Source organism: Mauremys reevesii, linkage group 8 (assembly GCF_016161935.1).
Source record: "Mauremys reevesii isolate NIE-2019 linkage group 8, ASM1616193v1, whole genome shotgun sequence".
Taxonomy (NCBI): Eukaryota; Metazoa; Chordata; order Testudines; family Geoemydidae; genus Mauremys; species Mauremys reevesii.
The window spans coordinates 75,774,687-75,793,351 of NC_052630.1; the positions used below are offsets into that span (position 1 = coordinate 75,774,687).

The window sequence follows — 18,665 nt, forward strand, 5'->3', positions numbered from 1 at the left end:
CCGGCTGCCCACTAGACATGGAACCATTGATCACTACCCATTGAGCCTGACGGATCTAGCCAGCTTTCTATCCACCTTACAGTCCATTCATCCAGCCCGTTCTTCTTTAGCTTGCTGGCAAGAATACTGTGGGAGACTGTATCAAAAGCTTTGCTAAAGTCAAGGAATAACACGTCCACTGCTTTCCCCTCATCCACAGAGCCAGTTACCTCATCATAGAAGGCAATTAGGTTAGTCAGGCATGACTTGCCCTTCATGAATCCATGCTGGCTGTTCCTGATCACTTTCCTCTCCTCTAAGTGCTTCAGAATTGACTCCTGGAGGACCTGCTCCATGACTTTTCCAGGGACTGAGGTGAGGCTGACTGGCCTGTAGTTCCCCAGATCCTCCTCCTTCCCTTTTTTAAAAGATGGGCACTACATTAGTCTTTTTATAGTCATCTGGGACCTCCCCCAATAGCCATGAGTTTTCAAAAATAATGGCCAATGGCTCTGCAATCACATCTACCAACTCCTTTAGCACCTTCAGATGCAGCGCATCCGGCCCCATGGACTAGTGCTCATCCAGCTTTTCTAAATAGTCCTGAACCACTTCTTTCTCCATAGAGAACTGGTAGTCTCCTCCCCGTGCTGTACTGCCCAGTGCAGAAGTCTGGGAGCTGACCTTGTTCGTGAAGACAGAGGCAAAGAAAGCATTGAATACATTAGCTTTTTCCACATCCTCTGTCACTAGGTTGCCTCCCTCATTCAGTAAGAGGCCCACGCTGTCCTTGACCACCTTCTTGTTAACACACCTGAAGAAACCCTTCTTGTTACTCTTAACATCTCTTGCTAGCTGCAACTCCAAGTGTGATTTTGGCCTTCCTGATTTCACTCCTGCATGCTTGAGCAATATTTTTATGCTCCTCCCTGATCATTTGTCCAATCTTCCCCCATAAGGGCCCCAAGTTCTTTTACATGTCTTACAGACATGATGGCAACGAGAAAAGCAACTTTCATGGACAGGTGGAGTAGTGAGCACTTAGTCAAAGGTTTGAAAGGGTCACTTGGGAGGGATTGAAGCACTAGAGTGAGGTCCCATGGAGGAGTTGGGGCTCTAGGTAGATGTTACGTATGCCCCGTAGGAATCTTCCGGTAATTGGCTGTGCAAAGACTGAGACCCCATCGACTTTGTGGTGGAAGGTTGTGATCGCTGCCATTTGAACTCATATAGACCTCATTCAGAGATCCAATTTCTTAAGTTGGAGTAAGTAATTAAGGTGACCAGATGAGAGGAAGAAAATATCAGGACACTTGGGGGTGGGGGTGGGGGGGAAGTGTGCCGCAAAAATATCGGGACAAATTGCGTCCCAACCAACCAATCGGTTGGGACACAGGGCAAATGCCTAAATATCGGGACATCTGGTCACCCTATAAGTAATCCAGGACTATTGGCAGAGTAGCGGTAGTGGCTTCTATTCCTTTGTTTAAATACCACATGTGGAATCTCTTCCACCTGTGGAGGTATGTCAAGTGTCTGCTGTTCAACAAGATGTCTAACTTCCTCGGAACAGATCTCCTCCTAGCTTTGGAACTACTGATGAGCCAAGCTCTCTGGTGGAGTGTCTCCAGGTTTGGCTGCAAGATCTGGCCTGCACCCTGTGACAAGAGGTTCGGAAGAGGTGGGAGGACATGAGATGGGCATGAGGATCATCTGTTGTCCATATGGATATCAGGTTTGCCTGGGCCAGACTGGGACTATCAGGATGGCTTTGTCGGTTCTGATCTTGTGGATAACCCTGGCCAGCAACAGGGTCGGGGAAAGGCATACAGGAGATGCACGTCCCATCAGATGAAGAAGGTGTCACCCCTGGATCTTGGTCCCAAGGCCTGCTCTGGAACAGAACATTGGACATTTGGTGTCGACCCGTGCCAAATAGACTTATTATGGGGAAGGCCCATTGTTGGAATATGTTGTGAATTACTGAGGTGTTTATTTCCCACTCGTGGTCGTGGGAGAACTTTTAGCTTAACATGTCCACAGCGATGTTGTGAGATCCTGGTAGGTAGGTGGCTGATATGGAGATGGTGTGTTGACTACACCATATCTACAGCCTTATGGCCTCTATACATAGGGAGTGTGACCTCGCTCCTCCTTGTTTGTTTACGTGGAACATCCAGATCGCATTGTCTGTCATGCTCTGCATGGCCTTGTTTTTGATCAGAGGCAGGAAATGTGTGCAAGCGTTGTGAATGGCTCGCAGTTCCAAAACATTTATGTGCAGTGTTGATTCCGAAGAAGACCATCTGCCCTGGATGGTGAGATTGTCTAAGTGGGAGTCTCACTCCAATATGGAGCCGTTTGTTGCGATTATCAGTTCGGGGGAAGTCTGTAGAAAAGGGACACTTACACACAAATTGTGCAAGCGGGTCCACCACTGAAGAGAGTCTGACTTTTGTTGGCATGTTTAAAAGTTTTTTCAGACTGTGTTTGTGTGGGAGGTCCACCATCCTGAGCCACCCTTGGAGGCAGCAAATGCACAGTCTTGCTTGTCAGACGACATAAGTGGTCACCGCCATGTGTCCCAGTAGTCACAGGCAGGTCCTAACGGATGTTTGTGGACTGCTCACTGTGGTATTGATCAGGTTCACTAGACGCTAGGGTGACACATCTGTGAAATGGTAAAAAGGGTGACAAATCTCTGAACTGGTGTTAATGTTGACTTTTGAAGGTTTATTTGCAGGCCGAGGTTTGTGAAGAATGACATCTTTTGTGTGGCTTTGATGGCTTTTTTCCAAGTAGGAGCCCTGAGGAGGCAACCGTCTATATATGGGTACATCATGACTCCTTGCTTGCGTAAGTGGGCTGCTGCCATTGCCAGAACTTTGGAAAACACTCGGGAAGCTGTGGAAAGGCCAAAGGGCAGTACCAGGTATTGATATTGATCCTGCACAAGGACAAATCAGAGGAAGAGTCTGTGTGCTGGATGAATAGTGATGTGAAAATAAGCATCTTGCAGGTCGAGGGCTACAAACTAATCTCCTCGTTCCAGAGCTAGAATGATTGTTGCTAAAGTAACCATCCAGAATTATTGTGTTTTGACAAATTTGTTTAGGTTCCTGAGATCGAGAATAGGTCTCAATCCCCCAGACTTTTTCTGGGTTAAAAAATAAATCGAAATAGAACCCTTTCCCTGTGTGTTGTAGCAGCACTGGTTCTACTGCACCGAGTTGTAGAAGGTGCTCTACTTCCTGTCTCACGAGGAGCTCGTGAGAGGGGTCCCTGAGGAGGGATGGGGAGGGAGGGTGGATAGAGGGGGATGGAGAAGAACGGGATAGGAGTATCTTGTTTTGATGACTTCCAATACCCATTTGTTGGAAGTGATGGTTTGCCATATTGAGTAGAATGGTATTACATAACCTGTAAATGGATGGTTGATGGATAGTGGTGTCAGCACTGATAATTGGGGGAGGTCTGCTAAGCCCGTGACCAAACCTTCAAAATTGATGTCTGGGATAGGTTGTAGTGGTGCGGTGGGTTGAAAAGAGTTTGTTTTACACTTGGTGGCCTTTGTCTGCGCCTCTGAGGATCCTATTGTCTCTGGGTCTATGTATAAGGAGCCTGTTTAAATGTTGTGAGGTGTAATACCTGCCCTGGTTACATTGTGTTGCAGGTGTATATATGCCAAGAGATCTGAGAGCAGCCGTCAAATCCTTTAGTGAGTGGAGGGATTCATCGGTCTTACCCGTGAGCAGTTTTGGACCCTCGAAGGGGTGGTCCTCTACTTTGGATTGCACCTCTACTTTGGAAACCACGACAAGTGAAGCCAGGAGGCTCGGCACATTACAATGGCAGTAGTGATGGACCTAGCTGCCATGTCAGCGGAATCCAACAATGCCTGAAGGGCCATGCAGGCCAACAGGTATCCTTCTGAGATGAGTGATGTAAATTGTTCTTTTTTAATTCAGGTATGCAGTCAATAAATTTAGAGAGTTTGGAATAATTCATATGGTTGTATTTTGCCATTAGGGCTTCATAATTAGTGATTCTAACTTGTAAAGTTGCTGATGAATAGGCCTTGCAGCTGAGTAGATCCAGTCTCTTCCACTCTGTCATACGGCGTGGTCCTGGAATAATGTTGCCAGCCACTTTCGTTAAGTGAGTCTACCACCAGAGAGTTTGGCTGGGGTTGAGAGAATAAAAAGTCTAGCCCTTTCGAAGGGATGTAACATTTTTTATCCTCCTCCTTTTATGTGTAGGTAGGATTGTGGCAGGGGTCTGCCAGAAGGCTGTGGTGGGCTCCAAGATTGCGGCATTAATCAGCAGTGAGATCTTAGATGAGGTAGTTGTGTGGAGTACGTCCAAGAGCTTGTGCTGTGATTTAGTGACTTCCTTGAGGGGTATTTGGAGCATGTCAGCCATCCTTTTAAATGGATCTTGAAACTGTGTGAATTCATCTCCGGCAGTAGGTGGCGGAGGCATGGTGGTCTCATCAGGCGAGGGAGGAGGGCTGGTGACAGAAATAGCCTTCTGGTGCACAACCTCCGTTTCCTTGAAAGATCACACATGGGAAATGTCAAATGGTGCTGCTGATGCTGGTGAGGAGACTGTCAGGGATGGCCAACTTGTGGCTCCGGAGCCACCTGAAGAGCCGCATAAGTTAATATGCGGCTCCTTGTATAGGCACTGACTCTGGGGCTGGAGTTATAGGTGCCAAATTTCCAATGTGCCAGGGGATGCTCACTGCTCAACCCCTGGCTCTGCCACAGGCCGTGCCCCCACTCCACCCCTTCCCACACACTCCCCTGAGCCTGCCATGCCCTTGCTCTTCCCCCGCCCCTTCCCGAGCCTCATGCATGCCACAAAACAGCTGATCAGATGTGGGGAGGGCTGCCAGTGGGTGGGAGGGGCTGGGAGCAGTGGGAGGGGAGGGAGAGCTGATGGGGGGCTGCTGTGTTACTGTGGCTCTTTGGCAATGTACATTGGTAAATTCTGGCTCCTTCTCAGTTTCAGGATGGCCACCCGTACTCTGAGCTTCCCTGGGACCTCTCGGGCGTTCAGAGTAGTATTGGCTGTAGGTTGCCCATGGGTCCCAGAAGGCCATTGTGGTGGGGAAAATCACTGGTGGAGGTTCCCATGGGTGTCTGTACCACTCCTGGAAATCTGATCTGGGGTGATGCTTAGGCTGCACTTGTGGCTCAGATCTGATACTGCCTTGCAAAGTTGAGGAGTGTTGGGACGAAAAAACTTCCCCTTGCTTGTCTTTCTCGCTGAAGAAGGGACAGCGGAAGTGAAAACAGCAAGACAGTATCAGTACCAAGGAGAGGCAACTCAGGTGCCAGGGCCACTGACAGATCTGTAGGTGCAAGAAACTGCTGTAAGTTCGGTACTGGCAGTGCCGTCTGCATTTGCAGCGGTGCTGAGAGTTGCTGCGGTACCAGGAGGTATTGTGGCGCCTGAGGAATAGGTGCCGACATCAACTTCACCGAGAGGGACGGAGCAAGTTTTACTGCTGATGCATCCTTGCAATGTGGCAAGGAGCTAGCAGGTGGTGTCAATGCCTTAGAAACTGCAGAGGCACTGGGCACTAAGTGTTTAGTTGTTGCTGCCGGTGCCATGGGCAGTCTTTTCTCTGCCTTCCTTTTTAGAGTCTGCCCACTTAGGGACTGTGGCTTTGACAGTACCAAAGTCCCGGCCCACTCATAGGTACTTTGCCGCAGTGCGGTCGGTACCGATGCTGGAGCCTGAATCGTGGAACACTTCCTCTTAGGCCTGGTCTACAGTGGGGGGGTGGGGGAAATGGATTTAAGTTACGCGACGTACTTTCTTGTGCGAGCCTCGAAGTTGTGGCAATGGGTGCACTTTTGGGGGTACGTGTTTCCCCCAAGCACTAGACACATTGAATGTCCACCTGAAAGTGAAACTGCCTTGCGGCAGGAGAGGCAACATTTAAAGCCTCGAGATCCTGACATTTTGAAGAATATCTCAAGTGGGACAAAATGATTTAAAAAAAAAATCCTTTAACAGGGAAGAAATAAAGAGAGAGAGAGGGTCTTAATGAACTACCCTAACTATTATAGACCAACACTAATCTAGCTGTTATGTACTGCTAACACGAAGGCAAAGCTAGTGAGGCACTGTCGGAGCTCCAACTCAGACCAAGAGCGGTTGAAAAGGAATGGGTTGTGTCGGAGGGTGAGATGGAGGCGGCAGCCGCACAGTGCTAGTTAATCACTGCTGCAGGCACGAGACTGGGAGAATGTATGTGTGGCCCAGCCAGGTACTGCTATTGAAATTCTCCAACTAGAGGCGCAGGGGCACACAATCACCTAAAGTGGAGCGCCCACTGGGACTCCATTCGAAGAAGAGCAGCACATTACTATAGCTGACCATTAAATTGCTCCTTTCAAGGTCTCCTTCAACCACATAGCCCCACACTGAGCTCTTCTAATGGCCCGCGTGTTCAAAGTCAGTGGACAGCCACTCCACCTCTGTCTCCACTGATGCAGCAACTTTTCCTCTTTGACTTACAGGTAGTATGAAGGATACAACAGGCAGCTATAACCATTGCGATATTTTTCTCACTGAGATCTAATCTGGTGAGTAAACACTGCCAGTGTTCCTTCAACCCGATGAATATACATTCAAAACTGTCATTCTGTGCCGCTGAGTCAGCAGCTGAATCTTTCCAGGATGGTGTCGAGGTGGCCAGTGTTTAGCTTTGTAAGACAGGGGAGCAAGAGGTAGGCTGAGTCCCCCAAGATCATTATTGGCATTTCAACATCACTAACAGCAATCTGCCGGTCAGGAGAAAGCATCCCTGCTTCCAGATTCATGAACAGCCCTGTGTTCTTAAAGATGCAACCCTCCCAGACCAATCCACACAAATGACAGTGAAGCATCCCTGGTGATCTACCAATGCTTTCATAACCACAGAAAAGTAGCCCCTTCTGTTGACGTACTCTGTGTGCGGCCAAAATAGGGATGTGTGCGCCATCTACCACCCCACTGCAGTTCGGGATCCCACAGCAACAAATATATCCACAATGCTCTACACATTGCAGAGCATCACAGTTCTGTGCAACAGGAGATGATAAATGGCCCTACATATTTGCATGACAATAGCCCCCACTGTGGATTTTCCAACTTCAGAATGATTTCCGACTGACCAGCAGCAATACAACGCTGTAACCTTCCACGGTGCTATCACTACTCACTTCTCAACTGCCAGTACCGCTCTCATTTTTATGTCTATGCTCTGGAGGACTGGGGCAAATTCAGCTAACAGATCCAGGAATGTGGCCTTTCACATCCTGTAGTGCTGCAGCTACAGCTTGTCCCATACCTGCAGTACGATGTGATCCAATCTGTGCTTGTTTCTCAGGCCCAGAACAGCCCTGTCTGCAGCTGTCCATGACCATCACCAAGCTCCAATTGTTTTTCACTGTCCTTTAACATTATGTCTTGAAACAAATCATCATGGATTTCCCCCTGTTGCAGTATCTCCCGCAGCTCTGCAAATACTAGAGGGTCCATTCATTCTCTGTTTGCAATGTTCATGACAACAGCGTAGAGCTGTCCATGCTCCATGTTTTGTCAGAAACGGCAGACAGCAACAAGTGCTGCAAGAGTTTGTGGAATTTTTAAAAAGGAGCAAAAGATCATGGGATAAGGATGGCATTAAGGGGATGGAAAAAGCTGCATGATGGGAACTTGACTCCTTACTCCCAGTCACCCATGCATGCCCCACAACTTGTGCATGCCCCATAATGCATTGCGAAAATTCCCTACAAGGCACTTCACTGGAAGGTGGTATGTGGCACACTGGGATACCTATCCACGGTACACTGCTCTTTGTGTCACCACAAGTACTCCCGGTGAGTACATGCAGCAGCGATGCAAGCACACTATACTAACTGCACCAGTTTCATGCTACTGCACCTTGCATTAACCAGTGTAGACATGCCCTGAGAAGTGGGAATTGCCCCATTCATAACAAGCCCAATCCACTCATCCAAGGAAATACCACAGCTGCTGGGGCAGGTACAGGTAGGCACCCAGCTTCACCCTCTCCCCTCAAGGTGGCGAGAGAGGACCACCTCCTGCTCAAGGGAGAAGAGGGCCTCCTAATGCCGCTCTGGGACAAAAAAGAGCCCTCTTGCCAAAACCACTCCAAGTGAGGGGCTGGGCATGGTAAGGAGGCAGAGTCATAGGAGACCCCATGTTATGGTGTACTATTACCCCAGATTGCTTTAATTTGGCCCTCACGTGAAGTCACAGTTCTGCAAACCCTTATTCAGCAGGGTACTCCTGTTGTTCACATGACCAGTCTTAGGGCTGGTCTACACTAATGCTGTAAGTCTTTGACGTAACTTAGGTCTCCTTATAGCGGCATCTACACCGTGCTATGTCAACGGCAGACGCTCTCCCATCAACTAGTGCATCTTCACCGGACCTGCTAAATCAACACCACTGCATCAATTGCAGCAGTGCCAATTCAGCTAGTGGCATAGACATGGCCCTACACTAACTTCAGAAGAATACTCCCAGGAATAAGGGTTTGCTGAAACAAGAACCAAGTGGCTAAATCAAGAGGCAGTTACCTCAGTGTAATATCCTCTAGACATCCTCTGAGAAAAGTCAGCATTTGCATCTTCAAACCTAATATTTAAAAGCTACAAATCAAGTAATTTCTTCAACAGAATCTCATTTTAGGCACATCTGTCATTCACTACTCCTCCAGAGAACTTAAAAATATGTACATTGGCCTTAAAGTCAACTGTGCCAATATCAAAATTCAACTCCACCATTTTCTTCCTCAGTATCACAGTTCCATTATTATCACTGCCTATAATTGCAATAACCAGCTACTCTATATCTTTGACCTCAAATATAGACCAGAAGTAATGCCATGAAAGCAATGATTTTTGTAGAAGGCGTTCACAGCTATAACTCTTATTGGTGGCATGATAAAACCTGAACAGATAGCTAGATACATGTGAAGACCTGATGCAACAACATAATGCATCAATTTGTATTATTGTACCTAGGAACTCTAGTCATGGACTGGGACCACGTTGTGCCAGGTGCTGTATAAAGAACAAAAAGATATACTCCTTGGGGCAAGGACTATGCTTACCACAAGATACATTAAAGAAAAACATGTTTATTTCCTGCGCCTCAGCCCCACCATCGTGTACACTAAGTACTGAAGAAAAATAGTTAGGCCCTGATCCTGCAAACAGTTAAGTAAAGTTAACCACAAGCCGAAGTGCTTTCAGAACAAGGGCCAAAGTTTGTAGAGCTGCATGAAGGAAAAAGTGCTTTTGATGGGAATTTATATTTACTTACTCTCCAGGGCCTCCACAGTAGCAGTAACATTGCTGGATATTGGTTTTATGGCCTGCATCCCATTCAAGGTCTGCTACGTTGTATGGTAATGTTTGCTTCATGACTTGTAGCGCTTTGGCATTTGGTCCTTTCTTCAGCGCACCACCCCTCTGGAACAAAACAGATCCATGTTTTTTATAAAAAAACAATAAGTGTAGTTATGCAAATTACAAAATCTTTCAACACAAAGACGTATATAGTTATAAAAATACTTTTATAAGAATTTTACTTGCAATTTTGATATACCCGCTATTTTATTAAAAATAGACTTTGAAAAAATATAATAAAATTTCATAGCTTCCAATTTACTCACAAAAAATTCCCATCCACATCAAAGCCAGGAACTGCGGGAAGTCTCTCAAAGAGCACTAGTTTTTATTTGTCATTTTCAACCTCACACGTAAAAAGTTTACATTAACCACCATACAAATACTATGGAGGAGATGTACAAGTTATGTCAGCCTGATAGAAAAAAATTTGTTTCCATAACACACCTTTGTTGTTGTTGCAAACACACACTGTCGACAGAGCCATTTATCATCTGAATCAATCACGCTGGAATCAATATTTGGTGTGTGACACAGCTGATGATAACCTGAATTCAAAATACAGATTTTACTCTTATAAAGAAACCCATTAAAGACTTTGCCCATATTTACAGAAACTAAAAAGTTTAAGAAAAAAAAGTTGTTTAAAACAGAAGTAAAATATTCTTCATTTAAGTAAAAAGATTATGATCAGGTAATAAGATCAATAGTGTTCCAAATGCTCTTTTTAAAGTTCTTGTGGTAAAAACTATATTCAAAAAACCAACAACAGATATTGTCAGTCAGTTTACAACAAACAAGAACTGTGAAAGATTATAAAACTCAAGCCAAAAGTAGTCAAGCATTGACCCCTGTTCTGGCTTCTTTTGCCTTTCTATTGGCCACAGCTGAGAATAAACCAAAATGTCTTAAATGGAACAAACATCAAGAAACAGAAGTTACCTTGGCCACATTTATCACATATAACCATTTCATTAGGTGCTTCGGAATACTCTTCCTGACATATCGTACAGACCATTTCCCCACTTTCAGTGGCTCCTAAAAATAGACAAAAAGTGTAACTCATTTTATAGAATTTTCCCAGTTAAATCTCTTTATAGACTAAAATCTTTAGTTGGGACGATCATTAATTACTTTTCTTTTTGTAGTCCGAGTCATGTGTGTATGCATTGCAGGAAGCAGATTTATGCTATACTGAGTAATCCACAAAATAGTTAAGATACTCATCACCCCTATTTGGTTTTGGGACACAGACCAGATTTCTCACCAGCACGGTTAGCAACAACACATTGCAAACATTTCAAAGCATGACCATTATCCCCATTCCACTATAACAAAAACGTACAGGAGGGGATAGAGGAAGCACATAGCAACTGTGTGGCGTACTGAAAAGACTACTAGGACTATTCCTAGCTGGATGACCTTGGGCAAGGCATTTCACCACCCTGTGTCTCAGCTTCCTTTCTGAAAAAATCGGGATAATGACGACAAGCACTATACAAGTTAGGTCTTTTGATTATTATCTAGCCTCAAAAGCATAACTACAAACCCAGGTAAGAAATACAACTGTCTAAACGGTCGCTAACTTCTATCGACAAACATTTTTCTTTCTGTTTAAAAAACAAGGAAGTTAAATGACAAAAGACTTCATTAATGTGGACATAAGTATGTCCAGTGATAACGTGTGCCCTTCTAGAATGCTGAGGTCAGCAAAACTCAAACTTCTGAAAACCAGAAGACACATAGTTAAGGTAAACAGCCTCACTTCCTTAACTCTGCCTTCTGAGCAATGCCCCAATACACACACAAGCCCACTCTGGGGCTTTTCACTATAATGGGCAGGTGCTACCTACACTTGTCTTATGCTCAAACACTGAGCCTAATTACCGCCCCAACATACTTCCTACTCATTTACAAGTGTAGTAACAGTTAAATTTTACAACTCCTTCACATTTGCATTCAAGATACCATCTAAACCTATACTTCCCCCATCATTAGATCCACAGACTGCTCCCATATTCTACCTCAGTACTCATAATACCCATGGCAACAAGACCCCAAAGCCCTGCTACTGACAACCTCCATAATTCTGTATTGAAGCAATGCAAACTGGAACCTCAAGGTATATACGCACCTCTTTTCTTTGATAATACAAATAGGGCAGGGGGATGGGATGGGGGTGACTCAGACCCAAATCTCCTTGTATCACAATCCCAGCTCTTCTAAAATGCTCCAATTTTTTCCTTCACTATTCAATACAGCTGCACCCAACAAAGTGAATGCACCTGGAGTGTATGCAGCTAATTCTTAGTGATTATTGCCAGCTCCAAGGGGATATAATTAAGGTTGCATGAGTGCTTACCTTGACTATTTCCTGGGTTCTTAGAAGTTGGAGTTTTGCTAAACCTGACATTCTGGAGGGGCATGAGCTATAACCGGCAACCTTAATTCTGCAGTAACAATTATTTTGCTATTTAATATAGGTGCAGAATCAAAAAGATGCACCTGAAAATTCTAGATAGGCAACTGTGTGCTTTGTTTTGTATGCAGAAACACATCATGTTCAGTAATTTATTAGGTCTTTACATACAGTCTTTTTATGTGCAATTTATGTTCAAAAATCCTGTGAGAGGGGAAATCACTATTTATATAAAACCATGTACATAAAAGTGTGCAGCATTAGTTTAGTCCCATGTCCATTTGGCTAGATCATACTAGCACAATTTTAGCTTCTGCTGCAGATGAAGCACCATAGGCACTCCACACAAACAAGAATGTGACTTTTTAAAATTGAGATTTTGTTTTTTCTTAAAATTTGATACAAGTATGAGGACATTTCACATTAAGATGGTAGGAAAAATGTTTGGCCTAACAAATAGGTAGCAGTAATGACCAGGTCCATTTACCATTATTTACATTTGGCCAGGAAGATGTGACTGTTCCTCTCTGACACAGACCTTGCAACTGTCATCCATACCTTTGTCACCTCAAGATTACACATCAGCACTGCACTCTAAACAATACCTTAAAGCCATCTGAAAACTGAAGATGGTTGCAAAAATCCAGTGGTGCACTTGATAAATGAACTATCAGCACTTCTCAATCTGCACCAGCTGCCTGTGGGTTTCTGGTGAAGTTTAATGTGTTGTTCTTGACCTATATGATTTAGGATTTACCAATCTGCAAGACTGCCTGCCTCCCTCCTCACGCGATGGTTTATTGATGATGGGTCTTTAAACTGTACTGCATTTAAGATATGTTTTTAACTCATTTAAAGAGACTACCAAGGGCACTTTACTTTAGCATTTAAATTATTCTAAATAAATAAAATATTGATAATTTAATTGAAGTTCTTGCCTGTTTGTATATCCTTCCAGAGAACCCAGGATTTGGAACTGTCTTCAAATATAACGAAGCAGCTCTGTTTCAATTTGTTTATCTAAAAAATAAAGATACAATTACATTTTGTGAATATGTAGAAACGTTAAAAATAAGGAAGAGTTTTATTTAAAGTTGCAGTCAAGCTTAATGTATGATGCTACAGGACTTTCTGTTCGTTAAAAATTAGTTACCTTTTTGATAGTTCCAAGATAAAACAAGCCATCTGACCACCTCGCTAGGACATCCTGACCTTCTTCAAATTTACACACTGGCTTTTTGGCTTTCTGTCCATCCCGTAAGGACAGCTTGGCCAAGGATGTTGGTGTCTTTTGGTTTCGAGGTAAAGGAGACCGTTTTTGGACCAGTGAATTACCCACCCCTGTAGAGTCTCTAAAATAAAAAGAAAAAACTAAATTAGGATAATGTATTAAATCTGTCACTTGTACTTCAGTCTGCCTTAATAGCACTTACAAAGAAAAGCCTCTCTGCTAATCCCCAGAACTGTGTAATAAGTCAATAACTAAAACATATTGCCATTAAAATTCAAAAAGCACCAAAACCAATCACGGGAATCCAATACTTAAGAGGGAAAGGGAGGAAGGAGGAGAGACTGGTTCAACGTGAGGCCATAAAAACATATTTGTGAGATGACCTATATAATCATTGTTGTTATTCTACAGTGATAGAAGTTACTTGTCTAAGGGCAATGTGGATCTAGATAAGAAAATTATCATTTTAGTAGCTCAAAAGTTACCACTCATTCCTTAGAACAAACTGTCCCTTCTTCCAGGACAAGCTGCTCATCTACCTGTATTTAGATCCCCTGGATGCTCTGACTGACTCAGTATATCTAACTTCAGCCTGAAAATGAAAACATCTCATTTTTCGAGTACACTGAAAGGCAGAAGAAACATTCTGCATGCCCAGACCATCACTTTGCTACATTTCTCTTCTGACTCCACGCAGACAGTTGAGTTACAAACTATACAAGAGAGACTGCATGTGGCAGATTGTCCCCAAAGTACACTATGGAGCCAGGGATGCAGCTAAGGTAATAAGGTAATAATTGGAGATATACCAATCTCCTAGAACTGGAAGGGACCTCGAAAGGTCATCTAGTCCAGCCCCCTGCCTTCACTAGCAGGACCAATTTTTGCCCCAGATCCCTAAGTGGCCTCCTCAAGGATTGAACTCACAACCCTGGGTTTAGCAGGCCAATGCTCAAACCACTGAGCTATCCCTCCGGGGGGTAGAAGGACACGGACAGGCATAAGGGGGCCGAGGCTGAGGCCACAGCCAGGGGCGGGAATGGAGATGAGGCCGCAGGGCTGGCAGCCAGGACCCCAGGCACAGGGCTGGCAGCCAGGACCACTCCAGGCACAGGGCCAGGGCCAGGAGCCGAGCTGAGTGGTGCTCCCCCTCCTCCTTCCCCTCCCCCTCCCTGGAGCTTGCCTAGGTCCTAGCCACATACCCCTGAACGTTCCTCAGCACACCCCACAACTTGGGGACCTCTGTACTATGTAATACAACTATAATTTGGTGGCATTTATGAGGAAACTGAGGTGGGAAGCAAGTTTTCATTTTCCACATAACTTTGGATAAATTTAGATACCCAGAATTTAAATGAAGTGCAGCACTTAGTACAGCAGCCACAAATAAAGTTCCATTCATTTAGATCAGGGTTTCAGTTGTCCTAGCCACCAAAACAGCAAATTTATTTTTCTTCATTTGTCAAAAAAGACAGTCAAAACAAAACTTTAAAATAGCGTAGGGCAGGTCTACACTACAAACTTGCATTGGCGCAGCTGCAACTCTTCTCAGCTCAACCCCACCTCTGTGAGAAGTGATAGCTATGACGACGGGAGAAGCTCTTCTGATGACAAAGCACTATCTACATAGGGGATTAAAGTTGGTACACTACCAGGATAAGTCAACCTAAACTTCCCCGACCCATCATTCCATGGGCTTCCAAGTACATTTTGCACTGCTTTTCAACAAACCCTGTAAACTGCGCACCCAGTTCTCAAGAAACATGAATCCTGCACAGCTCTCCAGTACTGCAAGGAGCCTTATGAACACAATGCACCTGGATCCTGCAGTGTTTCATGAGCTACAAACTGATTAGGACACCGTGGTGTCTGCCCTATTGTGTGCCATGGACAGACACAATTCAAGATTGCTGTTGGCATTCACAGAGCAGCCATTGGTTCTGGGTGTGAGAACAAGTACTGAGTGGTGGGATCGCATTGTTATGTGGGTATGCAATGATAAGCAGTGGCTGCAGAACTTTCGGATGCGCAAAGCCACCTTCCCAGAACTGTGTGTGGAGCTCACCCCTGCCCTCCAACACAATGACACGAAAATGAGAACTGCCTTAACAATGGAGAAGCCAGTGGTGATTGCTGTGTCGAAGCTGGCAATGCCAGACTGCTACCCAATAGTCACAAACCAGTTTGGAGTGGAAAATTCCACTTTGGGGGTTGCAGTGATGCAAATGTGCAGGGCCATTAAATCGTCTCTTACTATGAAGGACTGTGACTCTAGGCAACATGTGTGAAATAGTGGATGATTTTGTGGCAATGGGATTCCTTAACTGTGGTGGGGCAATAATGGCACGTATATCCCCATTTTGGCCCCAGCCCACCTTGTGACACAGTACATCAACAGAAAGTGCTATTTTTCTATGGCATTGCAAGTGCTGGTGGATCACCAAGATCATTTCACTGAAAGCAACACGGGCTGGTCAAGGTGCATGAGACACACCTCTTGAGGAACACTGGCCTGTATAGAAAGCTGCAAGCAGGACTTTCTTTTCAGACCAGGGGGAATGTGGAAATGCCAGCTGTAATCCTGGGAGACCCATCTCATCCCTTCCTCCCATGGCTTATGAAGTCTTACATCAGCAACCCTGACTGAAGGAGCACTTCAACAACAGATGCAGGGCTTAAAGGAGCACTGGCAGTGCCTCTTTGGCAGGTTAGACCTCAGTAAGGAAAATATTTCCATGGTCATAGTAGCCTGCTGTGTTCTACATAACATTTGTGAAGCTAAAGGGGGAGAAGGTTCCACAATGTGGACCGCTGATGTGGACCGGCTGGCTGCTGCTTTTGAGCAGCCAGATACCAGAGCTGTAAGAGGGGCTCAAAGGGGAGCTATTCAAATTAGGGAAGCTTTAAAAGAGCATTTTGACAATAAGCTGCTGTAATGTATTGAGCCAGGCATTGTTTTCTTGCATCATAGTTTGAACCTTGTAATGACTGATGTGTGTACAGTAATTTAAACAATGCAAATGCACCTACTGGCACTGTGAATTTTAGCAGCAACCACTGTATATGGGAGACAGATTCATCCACTTTCTGTAAGTACATTTTTATTCCACACCCATGCAAACATTTCTATGTTTGGTAGGACCATGAACATCAAAAGCACAATTGCCTATGAGGCTCTCACTGCTGGATGTATGTCCAGCTGTCATTGTGAAAAATCTCCCTCGGGCATAACAGCCCTAGAAGATGTGAGGAGTGTGTGGGGAGGGCCTAGAAGGCAGTTCAGTATGGGCTGCAGAAGGAAGTGAACATGGATGTGTTCCACATGAAGTTCATTCAGAGATCGCAACACATCTATTTGCTCCCTGAGCAGCTTTATCATCTGCTCCTGCCTGTTTCCTATCCTGACTGTCCATCTGCAGTTTGTCATTGGTAGCCTCTCTCCATGCTGTCTGCTCCCAATTCGAAGCACTAGAGGATTGCATCACCGCCTGGACCACATCTCCCTTATTCCTCGTTTTCTCTCATCAGATGGAGAGGCTCAGCCAGCGTGCAAGAGAAGACCTTCCAGGGCACCTTTGCTGATGCTAAAGAAACAAACAGAAGCTCTATTATGAGTGCACTCACACTTGATCCAAACAAGTTAGAAACGCAACTGTCTCACTTTCCCAGCCATGCTGAGTTCAACATGAGGATGATAGCCGTGGGTATCTCGCTCCTGAGAGTAACCGAGGATGCAAGAGTACAGCTCCTGCATGCATGTAGATGCAGACTGGGTCTGTATGCTGCTCTCCTATGTGCTGCTATGATGCTTGCAGAAGTAACTGTCGATTGGCACAGCAGGGGAAGAAACAAGGCAGCCCTCCCAAGAAACCTTTGGCAGAGGATTGCAGATTACCACCATGAAAGTTTCCTAGAGTTCTCTATGGATGATTCTCAGGACAACCCGGTGTGCATAAACTAATTTTTCCACAGGGCCCCTCTGCCTACCTGCACAGGGGAATGAGAGCCAGATACAAACTATACCTGTGTTGGTTATTTCAATCCCTCTTCTACCCTGGTTAACAAACCAGATCAGCATGTGTCCCTGCAGAATTAAAGCACAATGAATTTACTGGAGCTTCTGTCTCCTGCATTAGGCACACCAGAGCCGGAGTGCTGGGACTGGCTAGACTGCTCTGGAATTAAAAAGAAGTTCTGGCTTGCCACGTGATCAGATGTCCCTGTTTCCTGTCCCCCATCCTCCTCCAACTCCACTTCCTTGTCCACTACATCATCCTTGCAGTTCACTCCACTATTGACTCCAGCCCCCCTAAAGTATCCACAGGGCTTTTGGTAGTTGAGGTGGGGTTGCCGCTGAGGATGGCATGCAGCTCCTTCTAGAAGAAGTACATCTGCAGTGCCACATCAGAGCGACTATTAGCCTCTCTTGCTTTCTGGTATGCCTGCCTCAACTCCTTGATTTTTGAACAGCACTGCTGTGTGTCCCTTCTTTTTAGGTGACCCCATTCTTTTTATGTGACACTCTGAGGAACTGTCCCAGACTGAGGTGTCATTAGAGGATGTTTTGGAACAAATTGATAAACTAAACAGTAACGAGTCACTAGGACCAGATGGTATTCACCCAAGAGTTCTGAAGGAACTCAAATGTGAAACTGCAGAACTACTAACTGTAGTCCGTAACCTATCATTTATATCAGCTTCTGTACCAAATGACTGGAGAAAGCTAATGTGACACCAATTTTTAAAAAGGTCTCCAGAGGTGATCCCGGCAGTTACAGGCTGGGAACTTGACTTCAGTACCTGGCAAACTGGTTGAAACTATAGTCAAGAACAAAACTGTCAGACATATAGATGAACATAATTTGTTGGAGAAGAGTCAACATGGTTTTTATAAAGGGAAATCATGTCTCAATCAAATCAATCAACTAGCAGGGCTTTGGAGCTGTGCTCCGCTCCAGCTCCAGGCAAAAACCTGCAGCTCCACTGCTCCAGAGCTGCACCGCACTCCACTCCAAAGCCCAGTCTACTAGAATTATTTGAAGGGGGTCAACAAGCATGTGGACAAGGGGGACAGTGTACTAAGATTTTCAGAAAGCCTTTGAGAAGGTCCCTCACCAAAGGCTCTTAAGCAAAGTAAGCAGTCATGGGATAAGAGGGAAGGTCCTCTCCTGGATCAGTAACTGGTTAAAAGATAAGAAACAAAAGGGTAGGAATAAATGGTCAGTTTTCAGAATGGAGAGAGGTAAACAGTGGTGTCCCTCAGGGAACTGTACTGGGACCAGTCCTATTCACCATATTCATAAATGATCTGGAAAAAGGGGTAAAACAGTGAGGGGGGGGAAATGTGCAGATGATGCAAAACTACTCAAGATAGTTAAGTCCCAGGCAGACTGCGAAGAGGTACAAAAGGATCTCTCAAAACTAGGTGACTGGGCAACAAAATGGCAGATAAAATTCAATGTTGATAAATGCAAAGTAATGCACATAGAAAAACGTAATCCCAACTATACATATAAAATGATGGGGTCTAAATTAGCTGTTACCACTCAAGAAAGATCTTGGAGTCATTGTGGATAGTTCTCTGAAAACATCTACTCAA

General features: G+C 44.9%; 1 protein-coding gene across 3 annotated transcripts in view; it reads right to left on the reverse strand.

Moving 5' to 3' along the window:
* The window catches only part of MTF2 (metal response element binding transcription factor 2), a 55,827-nt gene that overhangs the window by 18,484 nt on the left and 18,678 nt on the right, over window positions 1-18,665 (reverse strand). For 2 of the 3 annotated variants that reach the window (XM_039484439.1, XM_039484438.1), the window contains exons 2-6: window positions 12,989-13,187; window positions 12,774-12,855; window positions 10,359-10,454; window positions 9,864-9,964; window positions 9,331-9,479 (exon numbers count right to left, since the gene is read on the reverse strand). In XM_039484439.1, coding sequence (XP_039340373.1) covers window positions 9,331-9,479; window positions 9,864-9,964; window positions 10,359-10,454; window positions 12,774-12,855; window positions 12,989-13,187 — 627 coding nt within the window. Of the gene's footprint in view, window positions 1-9,330; window positions 9,480-9,863; window positions 9,965-10,358; window positions 10,455-11,550; window positions 11,588-12,773; window positions 12,856-12,988; window positions 13,188-18,665 lie in introns of those variants that run through there. The other variant, XM_039484440.1, reaches the window with a different exon arrangement.